General features: G+C 45.5%; 1 protein-coding gene across 1 annotated transcript in view; it reads right to left on the bottom strand.

Moving 5' to 3' along the window:
* Positions 1 to 10,067: 10,067 nt before the first annotated feature.
* Positions 10,068 to 16,277, bottom strand: part of DARS1 (aspartyl-tRNA synthetase 1) — a 181,025-nt gene continuing 174,815 nt past the window's right edge. Inside the window, exon 18 of the mRNA XM_089654055.1 lies at positions 10,068 to 11,237. Within this exon, the coding sequence (XP_089510181.1) occupies positions 11,146 to 11,237 (92 nt within the window). The 3' untranslated portion in view covers positions 10,068 to 11,145. The remainder of the gene's footprint in view (positions 11,238 to 16,277) is intronic.

Below are 16,277 nucleotides of genomic sequence, written 5' to 3' on the forward strand. Positions count from 1 at the left end.
CTATAGAGGGGAGGGGTTTGGGAGGTACAATAGACACGTAGCTGTGGTTCTGGAAGGAGCGTTGTGTACTCAGCGGGGCGCCCCCTGGTGCTGGGAGTAGAGGAACACATTCATACATACACAACACATAACAGGCGTACCTCGGTTTACGAATTTAATGCGTTCTGCACGACGTTTCGTATTGCAAAACATTCGTAATTGGAAACCTGGTTTCCCATAGGAATGCATTGAAAACCAAGTAATCCGGTCCAGAGGTCAGAAAAAAGTCAAAAAAAGTTTTATCTGTTCAAAAGTGCACTTTAAAGGCATAAATACTGTACAGGGACATGATTAAAAAAAAATGTCGGAAATGCCTTGAAAAACAATCCGTTCGTATTGCAGAAAATAATTTGTAGACCGAGGCATTATCTTCAATGGATTTTCATTTGTAAACTGAAAATTGCATTAACCGAGGTGTTTGTATACCGAGACACACCTGTGTATATAGAGAGAGGAATGCAGAGCCACCTACGCCATCAGGAGACAGCTGTACCACCTAAGATCACCAGTAAGAGCCTGGATTACATACATCCTCCATACTCCCCCCCATCTGCACCTCCCAGCATCCTCCATACTCCCCCCCCATCTGCACCTCCCAGCATCCTCCATACTCCCCCCCCCCCATCTGCACCTCCCAGCATCCTCCATACTCCCCCCCCCCCATCTGCACCTCCCAGCATCCTCCATACTCCCCCCCCCCATCTGCACCTCCCAGCATCCTCCATACTCCCCCCCCCCATCTGCACCTCCCAGCATCCTCCATACTCCCCCCCCCCCATCTGCACCTCCCAGCATCCTCCATACTCCCCCCCCCCATCTGCACCTCCCAGCATCCTCCATACTCCCCCCCATCTGCACCTCCCAGCATCCTCCATACCCCCCCCCCCATCTGCACCTCCCAGCATCCTCCATACTCCCCACACCTCTGCACCTCCCAGCATCCTCCATACCCCCCCCCCCCCATCTGCACCTCCCAGCATCCTCCATACTCCCCACACCTCTGCACCTCCCAGCATCCTCCATACCCCCCCCCCATCTGCACCTCCCAGCATCCTCCATACCCCCCCCCCATCTGCCCATCTGCACCTCCCAGCATCCTCCATAACCTGCACCTCCCAGCATCCTCCATACCCCCCCCCATCTGCACCTCCCAGCATCCTCCATACCCCCCACACCTCTGCACCTCCCAGCATCCTCCATACCCCCCACACCTCTGCACCTCCCAGCATCCTCCATAACCCCCCACACCTCTGCACCTCCCAGCATACTCCATAACCCCCCATACCTCTGCACCTCCCAGCATACTCCATAACTCCCACCTCTGCACCTCCCAGCATCCTCCATAACCCCCCACACCTCTGCACCTCCCAGCATCCTCCATAACCTGCACCTCCCAGCATCCTCCATACCCCCCCATCTGCATCTCCCAGCATCCTCCATACCCCCCACACCTCTGCACCTCCCAGCATCCTCCATACCCCCCACACCTCTGCACCTCCCAGCATCCTCCATACCCCCCACACCTCTGCACCTCCCAGCATCCTCCATACCCCCCACACCTCTGCACCTCCCAGCATCCTCCATACCCCCACACCTCTGCACCTCCCAGCATCCTCCATAACCTGCACCTCCCAGCATCCTCCATACCCCCCCATCTGCATCTCCCAGCATCCTCCATACCCCCCACACCTCTGCACCTCCCAGCATCCTCCATACCCCCCACACCTCTGCACCTCCCAGCATCCTCCATACCCCCCACACCTCTGCACCTCCCAGTATCCTCCATAACCCCCCACACCTCTGCACCTCCCAGCATCCTCCATAACCCCCCGTCTGCACCTCCCAACATCCTCCATACTCCCCACACCTCTGCACCTCCCAGCATCCTCCATACCCCCCACACCTCTGCACCTCCCAGCATCCTCCATACCCCCCACACCTCTGCACCTCCCAGCATCCTCCATAACCCCCACCTCTGCACCTCCCAGCATCCTCCATAACCCCCCACACCTCTGCACCTCCCAGCATCCTCCATAACCTGCACCTCCCAGCATCCTCCATACCTCCCCCCCATCTGCATCTCCCAGCATCCTCCATACCTCCCCCCCATCTGCACCTCCCAGCATCCTCCATACCCCCCACACCTCTGCACCTCCCAGCATCCTCCATACCCCCACACCTCTGCACCTCCCAGCATCCTCCATAAACTGCACCTCCCAGCATCCTCCATACCCCCCCCCATCTGCATCTCCCAGCATCCTCCATACCCCCCACACCTCTGCACCTCCCAGCATCCTCCATACCCCCCACACCTCTGCACCTCCCAGTATCCTCCATAACCCCCCACACCTCTGCATCTCCCAGCATCCTCTATAACCCCCCGTCTGCACCTCCCAACATCCTCCATACTCTCTGCACCTCCCAGCATCCTCCATACCCCCCACACCTCTGCACCTCCCAGAATCCTCCATACCCCCCACACCTCTGCACCTCCCAGCATCCTCCATTCCCCCCACACCTCTGCACCTCCCTCATTACTTCCCACATCTCTGCACCTCCCAGCATCCTCCATAACCCCCACACCTCTGCACCGCCCAGCATTCTTCATAACCCCCACACCTCTACAACTCCCAGCATCCTCCATAACCCCCCGTCTGCACCTCCCAGCATCCTCCATACCCCCCACCTCTGCACCTCCCAGCATCCCCCATACTCCCCACACCTCTACACCTCCCAGCATCCTCCATAACCCCCCGTCTGCACCTCCCAGCATCCTCCATACCCCCCACACCTCTGCACCTCCCTCATTACCCCCCACACCTCTGCACCTCCCTCATTACTCCCCACATCTCTGCACCTCCCAGCATCCTCCATAACCCCCCGTCTGCACCTCCCAGCATCCTCCATACCCCCCAACTCTGCACCTCCCAGCATCCCCCATACTCCCCACACCTCTGCACCTCCCAGCATCCTCCATAACCCCCCGTCTGCACCTCCCAGCATCCTCCATACCCCCCACACCTCTGCACCTCCCTCATTACCCCCCACACCTCTGCACCTCCCTCATTACTCCCCACATCTCTGCACCTCCCAGCATCCTCCATAACCCCCACACCTCTGCACCGCCCAGCATCCTTCATAACCCCCACACCTCTGCACCTCCCAACATCCTCCATACTCCCCACACCTCTACAACTCCCAGCATTCTTCATAACCCCCCGTCTGCACCTCCCAGCATCCTCCATACCCCCCACCTCTGCACCTCCCAGCATCCTCCATACCCCCCACACCTCTGCATTTCCCAGCATCCAGCATACCTCTTCACCTCCCCCTATAGCTCACAACATCCTCCATACCCCCTACACCTCTCCGCATCCTGCCAACACCTTGCAGAATCCCCCATACCCCCCCCACACCTCCCAGCATCCCCCATACCTCTTCACCTCCCCCTCCATACCTCACAGCATCCCTAATATCCCCTACAGCTTTGCAGCTCCCAGCATCCTACATTCCCCCCACAGATCCCATAATCCTCCATACCCCCCACATCTTCGCACTTCCAAGCATCCTCCATATTCTCCAAACCTCTGCACATCCCATAGCCCCAACATATCTTTTTACCTCCTCCATACCCCCTACAACTCCCAGCATTCTCCATGCCCCCCACACCTCCGAACATCCGCCATACCCCCTGCACACCTCTTTACCTCCCTGTTACCTCACAACATCCTCAATATCCCCTACACCTCTCAGAATCCTCTATAGCCCCCACACCACTGCACTTCCCAGCATCCTCCATACCCCTACACCTCTCAGCATCCTCCATACCCCCATCTCTGCACCTCCCAACATCCTGCCAGCTTCCTTCATACTGCCATGCCAGCCGTGCCGTGCCCTATGAGTGGTTCCTCAGCCTTTAGGGAACTGTTACAGACCTGTTAGGAGGCTGCGACAGTGAGGGGGATGAACATCTGCTAGGATTGCCTGGGCAATTCCAGCAGAAGTGGAAGAGGGTACTTGTCAAATCAAGATACCCACTCCCATAAAATGTTTGCATTAGTGGTATAGGTTGGGGGAAGGAGTAGGAACAGCTGCATTTCCAATTTTAAGTGAAGTTCCGCTTTAGGAGACTGATGTGAATAAATAGTAGGTAAAGCACTGTGTAAATTTTGTGTGTCTTTGTTCAACCTTAGAATAGGGAGAAAGTTGTACGCATTTTAGGCTCAGATCACACTGGAGAGATTTGAAGCGTTTTTCTAGAAGCACTTCACTTGCAGATTGCTGCTCAAAAAAAGTACAGGAGCTCCTTTGGGGCAGTCGCACATTCTTGATCCCTTATAGACTTCAATGGGGCATCTGAAAAATGTGCGTAACATGCAATTTTTGCAGTTTCTTGCCTCTCCTTCTCCTAGATTTCACAATAATCTTTGTTTTATTTTTCATAATCTTCCAAAAACGTAAAAGATATTTCATTGGTAATAGCTATAAAAACATTTTAAACCAAAATTGACATTTAGGCCATTAGCCCTCCTCGGACCGATGCCTTTGATTCATAAATCCATTTTGATGTGCGTGTGTCGGGCACCAGGTTGAGCTAGAGGACCTTGGAATCACCTGCAATGCAGCCCATCTCCAACTTCATGAGCTCTGGAGAGGACAAGGCGGTTCCATAGACTCTGCACCTTGGCTCTTCTCCTTTGCTGTCTGGGTTGTCCTGTCAGTCGTGTTTGTGTGTGTATATGCATGTTTTTTGTGAGATAGGGCCTTTAGATTGTAAGCTCTTTAAGGACAGGTACTGATGTCAATGAACAGTATGGTCCTATGCGGGCTGCTGGTGAAGGATCATCTGGAGAAGGCATGGTAGCGCGCTTGAAGGCCTCTGCATTCAATGTTACAAATGTGTGTAACTAAAACCTATGTTTTTAATGTAAATTGTTAGACCTTACTCATTTTTTTTGTAGACTAGTTGGTAAGTGTGCTGGGACATTTTCTGTCTCTTTGTACTGTTCAACACCCTTCCATGTACACCTTCAAAAGCTAGTTATAAATAGGGGGTTTCCACTGTTGTGTAGCTTGCTCACTGGATTTGGTGTGAGAACACATTGGAGACCTTTAGCTGCCATTGTTCTCATGCTAGGCTTCTAATGTGTCCCCGCACCTTTAAGGAGGAACAGGCTCCCTCCAGGCATGCCTGTCCTAAATGTATCCACTGCTATACTGTATGTGATCCAACTTGGAGACTCTCTCATTTATGCGTTAGGGCTGCATTTAAAGAGGAGCCTTGGTGTGACAGTGCAGCTTTCACATATATTTGCAAATGTGTGCAACTAAAACCTGTTTTTTTCCATAAATTGTTAGACTGTCAATTTTTTTTTCTTCTTCTTGCAGGCTAGCTAGTAAGCATGCTCGGTAATTTTTGGCTTGTATTGTGAAATGCCCTTTCATGGACACCTTACTTCAAATGTGAGTTATAAATTGGGGTGGTTGCCATAGCTTACTCACTGTATTTGGTGCAGGGACATACTGGATGCCTTCAGGTGCCATTGTGCTCTTGGGTTGTTTCTAATGTGCCCCTATGCTAAGGAGAGATGGGCTCCCTCCAGGTATGGCATACCTGCCTTTCATTTATCCACTGCTACATATGCTCCAATTTGGAGACTCAAATTTATGAGTTAGGACCAGACTTGATGTGAAAGCCTTACCTAAAGCTCCTCTGTATACTTGCAAATGTGTGCGGGCTAGCAAGGTAAGTGTGCTGGAAAATTTTCTGTTTGTATTGGAAAACAATGGCGTAATCTGGGCAATAAAACCCTTTATGACCATAGTAAAAACCTTGGTCAAGAGGGCAGAGAACCCAGCCATACCTGACAAAGCCATATAGGACTCAGAAAAGGAGGGAGACTAATATCAGAGGGTCGCGGGATGCCAAGTCACAGACTTCACCACTATCAGGGGGGCACGCTGGAAGCAGTTCCTGGTGCCTTGGAGGATAGCCTGTTGGGGGTTCCCATCCCACATGTTTAGAATCAGACATGTTACAGCTGCTGTGTGGTAGGCAACATACAGGCTCCAGGGTAGAGGCAAGGCTTTGGACACTCAGAAAACCTGGACAGCTAGTATAAACTTCTTGACCAGAGGTGACTAAAAGTCACTGTAGGCAGGCAACAGGCATAGATCGAATTTCCATGCCACTGTTTGCAGTAGAGGAGAGATGCTTCCTTGACGGTGTTTGGTGGTAAAGAGCATGGACAGATTGTGGAAGGGACAGAACCCATCAGGTTTTCAAGACAGAGGCATCCGTTGCATATATCTGTAAATCTACATTGATACCACACTGCTTAGTCAAGGCCCCTCTGTGTAGTACGGCCCCCACACTAAATAGAGGGGCCATGACAAGGCAGTATGACTTCCACATACATTTGCAAAATATATACAACACCTCTGTTTTTGAGAAATGCTAGAAATTACTTTAACCATTTGGCCTACAGAAGGTTTTACCCCCTTCACGACCTCCGCTTTTTTTTTTTTTTTTGTTCAGCACTACTTTAACTGCCAATTGCTCGGTCATGCAAAACTGTACCCAAATGAAATTTAGATAATTTTTTCACACAAATAGGGCTTTTCTTTCCGCTCCGTGAGAACGTCGATGACGAAACGCATAGGGCGGGGTCTGATTGATGTGACGTCATTACGCTTCCCAGCTATCTACTGCGCATGTGCCAAGTGGCTGGGTTCGTCTACTGTGTTACTTTACATGCTGATAACGCTGGTGTCGGCTGGGACACCTTTTGAGTTAGGTGCAATGAGTACATAGTAAATGAAGTTGTTTCAAGGTACTGCACTATGAAGTTGTTATTGTTATTTTCCGAGTGTCTGGCCTAATACCCTTTGGATATGAATAAGGTGGAGTATGGGAGAAGTGGATTTCCTTAGTGGTACTTTTCAATACAGATCATTGCTTCCTCCATTTTGGTTATTTGGAGTTGGCTTCTGCTGAATATCACCCTCTGGAAGTGGCTTATCATCCTGCAGAGTATTGCCCCCAGGGAAATTAATGTTTTATGCTAATTAATCTCTCAGCTCTGGTGAGTTCATTTAGTTCTATTTGGTGGTGGACTGTTAGAATTTTCTTCACATTTTTTTGGACTTCAAAGATATTCATTTTGGACATTTTTTTGGGGACATTTATTCATTTATTTATATTTTTTGTATTATTTCTTGTTTTTTTTGTTGTATTTATTTTTGGTTAGTTTCACATTTATTTGGGGTGTTTATTTTGTTTTATTTACTAGCGCAAATTATTTTTTGTTTCTTTTGGTGGTATAATTGATGATCACCACTGGGTTTTTTTTCTATTTTTCATTATATAAACAAAAAAAAAAACCTAAATATTTTTGAAAAAAACAATATTTTCCTTCCATTTTAAACATATCCAATGTATTCAAATTTCTTCATAAATTTAGGCCAAAATGTATTCTGCTACAGGTCTTTGGTAAAAACTAACTGCATTTTTGGGGACACTAGTACAGTCCTGGTCAAGATACTGATCTGTACAGACAATATACTAGTAATGGCAGTGAACTTGTAGTGTGGCAGCAATATGGTGCTAACTGGCACTGGCTGGGGAGGACACTGACATCACTAGTGACACTAATACAGTAATGACAATGGTTGGGAAGGAGGGGCAATGAAGGGGTTAATTGTGTGCCTAACAAGTGTAATGTGTGCTGCTTTTTCTCTCTGCCTTGCAGGAAGAAGAAACAGCCTGATCGCTGTTCTGTTTACACAGAGTTTTGTGTGTTTGTAAACATGGAACTCTGTGCTGTGGTTGGCTACAGCTGATTTTGTCTGGACACAACACAAGTTTGTCATTAGGTTTCAATCACAGCATGGGTTACCAGGGGTTGTATGCTCGTCTGCCAGAAAACCAGGAAATTCTGCGCTGCCCGCTCACAGTAAATACAGTTGTGTTCAAAATAATAGCAGTCAGACATCACTAACCGGATCAATCACAGTTTTTGGTAGAAATGATATTTCTACATGGCAAATAATTTACTAGCAGGTGTAGTAGAGTAATAGAAATCCAACAGACCCAACAGTCATGACATGCATGCTGCTGATTCTGTGTCATTGAATCACTAATTGAAAGGGGCATGTTCAAAATAATAGCAGTGTGGAGTTCTATTAGTGAGGTCATTCATTCTTTGAAAAACAGGTGGCAATTATTGCCCTTATTTAAGGAAGGAAGGCAGCAAATGTTGTACATGCTGGTTACAGTGCATTTCTCTCTGAAATTCTGAGGAAAATGGGTCGTTCCAGACACTGTTCAGAAGAACAGCGTACCTTGATTAAAAAGTTGATTGGAGAGGGGAAAACATATAAAGAAGTGCAGAAAATGATAGGCTGCTCAGCTAAAATGATCGCAAATGCTTTAAAATGGCAACCAAAACCTGAAAGACGTGGAAGAAAGAGAAAAACTACCATTCGAATGGATAGAAGAATAGCCAAAATGGCACGGACTCAGCCAACAATCAGCTCCAGGAAGATGAAATAAGGTGTAAAGTTCCCTGTGAGTGCTGTTACAATTAGAAGACGCCTATGTGAAGCCAAGCTATCTGCAAGAAGCCCCCGCAAAGTCCCACTGTTGGGAAAAAGACGTGCTGAAGAGGTTACAATTTGCCAAAGAGCACATTGACTGGCCTAAAGAGAAATGGCGCAACATTTTGTGGACTGATGAAAGTAAGATTGTTCTTTTTGGGTCTAGTGGCCGGAGACAGTTTGTCAGACGACCCCCAAACACTGAATTCAAGCCACAGTACACTGTGAAGACAGTGAAGCATGGTGGTGCAAGCATCATGATATGGGGATGTTTCTCATACTACGGTGTTGGGCCTATTTATCACATACCAGGGATCATGGATCAGTTTGAATCCATCAGAATACTTGAAGAGGTCATGCTGCCTTATGCTGAAGAGGAAATGCCCTTGAAATGGGTGTTCCAACAAGACAACGACCCCAAACACACCAGTAAACGTGCAACATCTTGGTTCCAGACCAACAAGATTGACGTTATGGAGTGGCCAGCCCAATCCCCGGATCTTAATCCAATAGAAAACTTGTGGGGTGACATCAAAAATGCCGTTTCTGAGGCAAAACCAAGAAATAGAGAAGAACTGTGGAATGTCGTCCAATCATCCTGGGCTGGAATACCTGATCACAGGGGCCAGAAGTTGGGTGACTCCATGCAACACAGATGTACAGCAGTTCTCAGAAACAGTGCGACTACAACCAAATATTCATTAAGTGATTCAAAGGAAAGCAAAATCTTCAAACATTTTTCAGTTTATATAGTGAATGTTTGAGTTTGTAAAGAAGAATACAAACACTGCTATTTTTTTGAACCGTCTAATATTCACTTTTCTTCAATTTTTTTAGAGGAACAACACAAATGTGATCTATTTTTCTTCATGTTTTGATTTGGAATAGAATGTGTCGTGTTCCCAATGCATTTGTGTGGATGGAAATAAAAGCTATTAGAAGGATTTTGAGCTTTATTCACTTTTTTCAACACACTGCTATTATTGTGAACACAACTGTATACTGTGGATGGGTGGCAAATGGTTAATTTGGATTTATACAGTGCCATCTGTGGCCATGTACCCCTCTACACTGATTGTGGGTGAGTGTGCAGGGCAGAATTTGGAAAATTAAGTTTTTAATGCTGCGTTAGGGAGATGCATACACCCTTCTCTATTTTGTCCTGATGACCACGGTCTCCTTGACAAAAAGTACAGATCTTTAGGCATTGGAAAGATCTACTTCTTGCTGTGTCTCTGGGACAGGAAAAAAATAAGAGAAGATATCCACAACTAGACATACAGATTTAAAAAAAAATGGCTATATGTACAAAGGAGTACATATAATGAATAAACGTTTATAGAGCAGTAGGGTTCTTGTTTACCCAAATACACATCAAAAGACAAAAACTTCTTTATACCATGAAGATCCTATAATAAAAAAAAAAAGACTTGTTCATAGAATTAATCAAATATTTTATTTTCTTTAGTAGAACTCACTTGCTATTTAAATACAGTGATTTGCATTTGCTACCTCTTTTAATAGTTACAAAACGGTAAGCTCTCTTTCTCTGAAGTAATGTTAAAATCACACAATACTAAGGGTTATCATCTGCATACAAAACACTGTACTCGTTTTCTGATTTGCTATTCTAGAACTGTCTGTTTAGGCAGGAGTCAGAAAATGCTCCAAAACCTGGAGATCCTTCCTTCCTACAGCTCCCATTAAAATGCATGCTTGTAGGATATCAAACATGTTTGTATGAATAAATGTCAGTCTGAGGACTCTCATCTCAAGAGAACAAAAGGCCATCAGTCAAAGAAATCCACTAACGTCTTTTGTCATCAAAAGAATTCTCCCAAAAGTATCTGCTGGAGTTACAGGAAGACCACAGACATCCATGTCTTCTCAAAATGGCATTTCACAACGCAGTGATGGATTCACCAAATACCAGATCTGAGGTCTGACCATGTCCTGCCTGTAATCCAGAAAACTGATTTAACTTACTTTACACCCATGGCAAGGTTCACTCATACGTCTAGCCTGGAGAGGAGGTTATTTGAACATATTTTAAGTTAGAGTTAAACAAAATTCCCAGACTGAAATAATAACAAGGCATTGTGGGCAGATATGATGACCCCTGCCTATAAGTATCTTCTAGTTCCATCTGATATACTAGGTTACATGGAGCCTGGCCCTAGTTAAAAAAAAAATCCAACATACACTATTGTAAGAAAAACTAAAAATAAGGGAATCCAGAAACGTTTGACTGACTAGGTAGAGTCTGGTATTAAAACGAGTTTACGTGACATGTATTCTAACCCCATTAGCAGCCCCAGTTTTTATTAACAAAGAAAAAGTAAGGCTATGGGATCCAGCAACTCTTGGACGGCTTGGGGGCAGCCCAGTGTTTGGATGTGTTGTAGGCATTGACGGACCCATTGTTTATGATTGTAAGAAGTATTAGAAGTGCAGTTTACAGTCTAGAATATGGCTATGTATAGCAGGTGACTTCCAAGAAGATGGTGTCTATGGGGTGAGTCGTTTGGGGTCACGCGGGAACATGGAGGTCTGGCGGACGTTGTGCAGTCCCAGGTACAGCATGGTGACTCGCTCTAGACCTGAAATAGAGAGAAACAAATAAACTAGATATATGTATATACAGAGTGGCATAATAAGGAAGGACCCGAATGTTCTAGAAGACTCTAAAACAGATATAAATATTTAAATTCCAGACACTGGACATTCTATGGCAGGTGCAGCAAGGCCAAGGAGGGACCAGGCTTCCCTCTACTGGACTGTTCATAAATTAACCACTTGAGCTCCTGAGGATTTACCCCCCTTAATGACCAGGCTTCTTTTTGCTACTCGGCGCTGCACTAATTCAACTGATAATTGCGCGGTCATGCAATGGTACACCCAAACGAAATTTACGTCCTTTTTTTCACACAAATAGAGCTTTCTTTCGGTGTAATGTGATCACCTGTGCGCTTTTTATTTTTCACGCTATAAACAAAAAAAGGCCAAAAATTTTGAAGAAAAACAATATTTTTTATTTTCAGCTATAAAAAATATATAGTAAACTCAAAGTTGGTTATAAATGTAGGCCAAAATGTATTCTGCTACATGTTTTTGGTAAAAAAAATCCCAATAAGTGTATATTGATTGCTTTGTGTGGAAGTTATAGCGTCTACAAACTATGGTATAAATACTGCAATTTACGCCATTTTTCTGCTATACAGCGCCGCGCTAGTTTAATGGACAATTGCGCAGTCATGCAATACGGTACATAAATGAAATTTACATCCTTTTTTCCCCACAAATTGAGCTTTCTTTCGGTGGTATTTGATCACCTGTGCGGTTTTTATTTTTTGCGCTATAAAAAAAAAAGGCTGACAATTTTGAGGAAAAAAAAACAATATTTTGGACTTTTTGCTATAAAACATGTCCAGTAAAAAAAAAATGCAAAAATCTAATTTAGTCATAAATTTCTGCCAAAATGCATTCTGCGACATGTCTTTGCTAAAAAAAAATCCCAATATGTGTAAATTAATTGCTTTACGTGAAAGTTATAGTGTTTACAAATGGCGGGAAAGATACTGGGATTTTTAGTTTTTTTTTTATACTAATAATGGTGGCGATCAGCGAATTATGGTGGCGATCAGGGACTTATGGCAGCGACCAGCGACTTATGGCGGGACTGCGGCGGACATTCTGACATTGGGGGGTACTGACTTGGGGTCACTGACATCCCCAAAAACACTAATACAGTGATCAGTGCAAAAAAAAAAAACTGACACTGTACTAATGGCAATGGGGAGGAAGGGATTAACTTTATTTAGCAGGGAAGGGTTATAGGAGTGAGGGGGAGTGTTTTACTAGGGGGCGGGGGTGTGTACTGGGCGGGACAAGGCTGATCGAGAAAGTGAAACTATTCTTTCTCGATCAGCTCATCCTTGAACTGACAGAGAGGTGACAGACAGCACAGCTACTGCAGCTGTGCTCTCTGTCACCGTTTACCGCCAATCGCCGGGACATAGCCGCTAATGAGCGGCTGTGACCCGGCAACTGACATCTGCGGCGGTGATCCACAGGACAAATAGGGCGGCAGCGCGCCTCGCCCGCACCCCCTATTTGTTTACAAAACACACGTTTTAAAACGTGGTTTTGCCTGTGAGTGCCGCCCTGCCACCGTATATGTACAGTGGCTGGGCGGCATGCGGTTAAAAAAGGAACCAAATTCAAATCACTTCTGCCTGGCAGTGCTTGTTAAGGGGTCATTGGTTCGAATCCCAACCATAGCACCACCTGCCTGGAGTTTGCATGTTCTCCCTGTGCCTGTATGGGTTTCCTCTGGGTACTCCAGTTTCCTCCCACACTCCAAAAACATGTTGGTAGGTTAATTGACTCCTGTCTAAATTGCCCTAGTATGTGTATGTATGAATGTGAGTTAGGGACCTTAGACTGTACGCCCCTTGAGGGTTAGGGACTGATGTGAATGTACAATATATATGTAAAGTGCTGCGTAAATTGATGGCGCTATATAAGTACCTGAAATAATAATAATAATAATAATAATAAATAAATAAATTTACGGAGAAGAGTCTGTTGCTATTATAGCCTAGGAAGTCTGATCGGCTGCATTCCAAACAATCCACTTTATTGAACTAGGATAAAAGCAATACAGACAGTGGAAATAAAGTGGGGGCTAGAAGGTAAAAATACCTGCCAGTCCCCCACTGTATTTCCACTGTCTGTATTGCTTTTATCCTGGTTCAATAAAGCGTATTGTTTGGAGTGCAGCCGATCGGACTTCCTTTGTTCTCATCTATACAGCACACGAGCTGGGCTAGCACCTACAGGAGGAGCTGTGCTTGGAGCCTGGGAGCCTCTCTACCTTGAGCAGCGGTAAACGTATCTGATATTATAGCCAGTTGGTGCGGCCTCTAAAGTAGGGATGTCAGAAAGGTATAAGAGGCTAGTTTATGATTTATTAAACCCTCAAAAAAGTAATAAAGGTTTAGGTAAGACTAGGCCTTTAATGTTTCCATGAAAATGTCAGGTAGTAATATCAAAGACTAGTTAAAAACTTTCAGTTTAAATCAACTAAATATATTACAAGGTGTATCAAAGATGTGCAAAGCCTTTCAGTTCATTTTCCTTAGAAAGCAGCCACAGTCTGCAGTAGAAAGCCTGTCCCCAGTCAGCATGCTGTAAAGAAGGGGACCCTTACAATCTGTGTGGAAGCAGTGGCCTCACTGCAAAGGTCTAACATGTCCCCTGCTGAGTTATAGCTCTCCAATCAGCAAAGCTCCTGCTCCCTGCAGATTGGGGAGCTCTAGCCCTGGCTTAGCAGAGAGCATTAGACCTCTGAAGTGAGACCACTGCTTCCACACAGAGTAAGGACCCTTACATGCAGCATGCTAGCAGGGGACAGGTGTTTCTATTGAGACTCGCTGCTTTCTAAAGAAAACATAGTGAAAGACTTTGCTCACCTTTTGTTCTGAGGCACCTGGAATGTATTTAGCTGATTTAGGGCTTGTTCACATGTGTGTTGAATATGAAGAATGAAGCATTGCTCATATAACACGCCTATAGCATTTATGATGTGTTTTTGAAGCACTGAAAACGTTTCAGAAATGCTTGATAAATGCCCATGTAAGTGGGGAAGTGATATAGAGGACCTGATCTGCTTTGGGGCGTGGTTAGGTTGTAGTGTGATAGCAGACATTTTTGTGAATTCTCTACAAAATAAATTTGTATACTTTTCATTTCTTTGACACATGACCCCGTCCAACTCAACTTTGCTGAAACGAAGGGCTCTGGCACTGACACGGTCAGTATTGCTGGCTGACTTGGTGCTTTTCCCAGCATATAGAAGCACACAGCTCCTGTGTACAACCAGAAAGTGGCTCGAGCTGCTCTGTCCTAGTTCTCTATTATTCCCAGGGCATTCTGGGATACTGGAGCCTCCACTGTCTCTCCCCCAAAGCCCAGGTAATACTTTATAAATGCTTCACTAACACCTCATAAAAGCTCTAAATGCTGTTAAGGTGCAGTTACAGAGCATTACCGTTGAAATGAATGGAGGCAATTGACAAGCACCCATACCTCATGAAAGCGACACACTGACTAACGATACTGCTCCTGTCCACTGTGTGGTGCGCATTGTAATATTCATGGCAGGTGCTGAAGGGCGGTTGTGAGGCTTTAAAAATTGCTGAATAAATGCTGCATAAATACAGGGTATTGACCAGGGGGGAACTGACCATTTGGAAACTCGGGCACTGCCCGAGGGCCCGGGGTCAGTAGGGGGCCCCATGAGATGCCCCTGGTACCTTTTTCATAGGCTTTTTTGAGTTTGGGCAAGGACACAGGGGCCCCATGATCCCCTATTGCCCGGGGGCCCCATGAGTTGTCGGTCCGCCCCTGGTATTGACATACATGTGAATGAGTCCTTAAAGTGATATTAAAGGCTTGATTTAAAAAAAAAAAAAATTAAACACATTATACTTACCTGCTCTGTGCAATCGTTTTGCACAAAGCAGCCCTGATCATCCTCTTCTCAGGTCCCCCACCAGAGCTTCTAGCACGTCCCCCTTGCCAAGTGCCCCCAAAGCAAGCTGCTTGCTCTGGGGGCATTCCTGCGCGCTCGCTCCCAAGCAGCTGATCACTGTATTAGTGTCACTGGGGATGACAGTGGCAGTTAGTTTCCACCCAGTCTCAAAATGCCCTCCGAAGTCCTGCTATAAGTCGCTGATCGCCGCCATTACTAATACAAAAAAAAATAAAATTCCAATATATACCACCATTTGTAGATGCTATAATTTTCACGCAAACCAATTAATAAACAATTATTGGGATTTTTCTACCAAAGACATGTTGCAGAATACATTTTGGCCTAAATTCATGAAGAAATGTGATCTTTTAAAAAATTTTTACTGGTTATGTTTTATAGCAAAAAGTCAAAAATATATATATATTTTTTCAAAATTGCCGCTTTTCTTGTTTATAACGCAAAAAATAAAAACCGCAGAGGTGATGAAATACCACTAAAATAAAGCTCTATTTGTGGGAGAAGAAAGGACAGAATATTTTCATTTATGTACAGTGTTGCATGACCGCACAATTGTAAGTTAAAGTTACACAGCACCGTATCGCAAAAAAAAAATGGCCTGGTCCGCAAGGGGGGTAAATTGTCTAGAATGGTTAAAGTGGTTGTGAACAACTGAATTAAAAAGTGAACAAAGCATATTCCTCTATAGTGTGCACTTGCCTCTGTCCAAAGCACTTCATTTGATGTTTGTCTCCTTTGTAATTCCTCTGCATGAATCACTGCCTACAGTCTATGTGGACACCAGCCAATCTTGTGAGATGGCCCCACCCCCAATCTATGCATGCTTTCCCATGAGACTGTGCAGAGGGAGTGTGTCCATTCCCTCCACCCAGATCTCTGATTACATTCAGCTCCCTACTCTATGTGGTGCAGTGTGTGAGGTCAGATCCCCTCCCCCTGGACTTCTGACAATCAGAAATGCTATTTAAACTGTACACTTTGAACAGATGTAGAAGGGAGATGGCTGCAGATAACCAGGTACAAATTATGTAGGAGGATTTGTTTAATCTCCGTGTATCACCTGAGGCCAGTCACTTCGGATGGT

The sequence above is a fragment of the Staurois parvus genome, unplaced genomic scaffold (genome assembly GCF_062004578.1).
Source record: "Staurois parvus isolate SC_StPar_1 unplaced genomic scaffold, SC_StPar_1.0 ptg000735l, whole genome shotgun sequence".
NCBI classification, from domain to species: Eukaryota; Metazoa; Chordata; class Amphibia; order Anura; family Ranidae; genus Staurois; species Staurois parvus.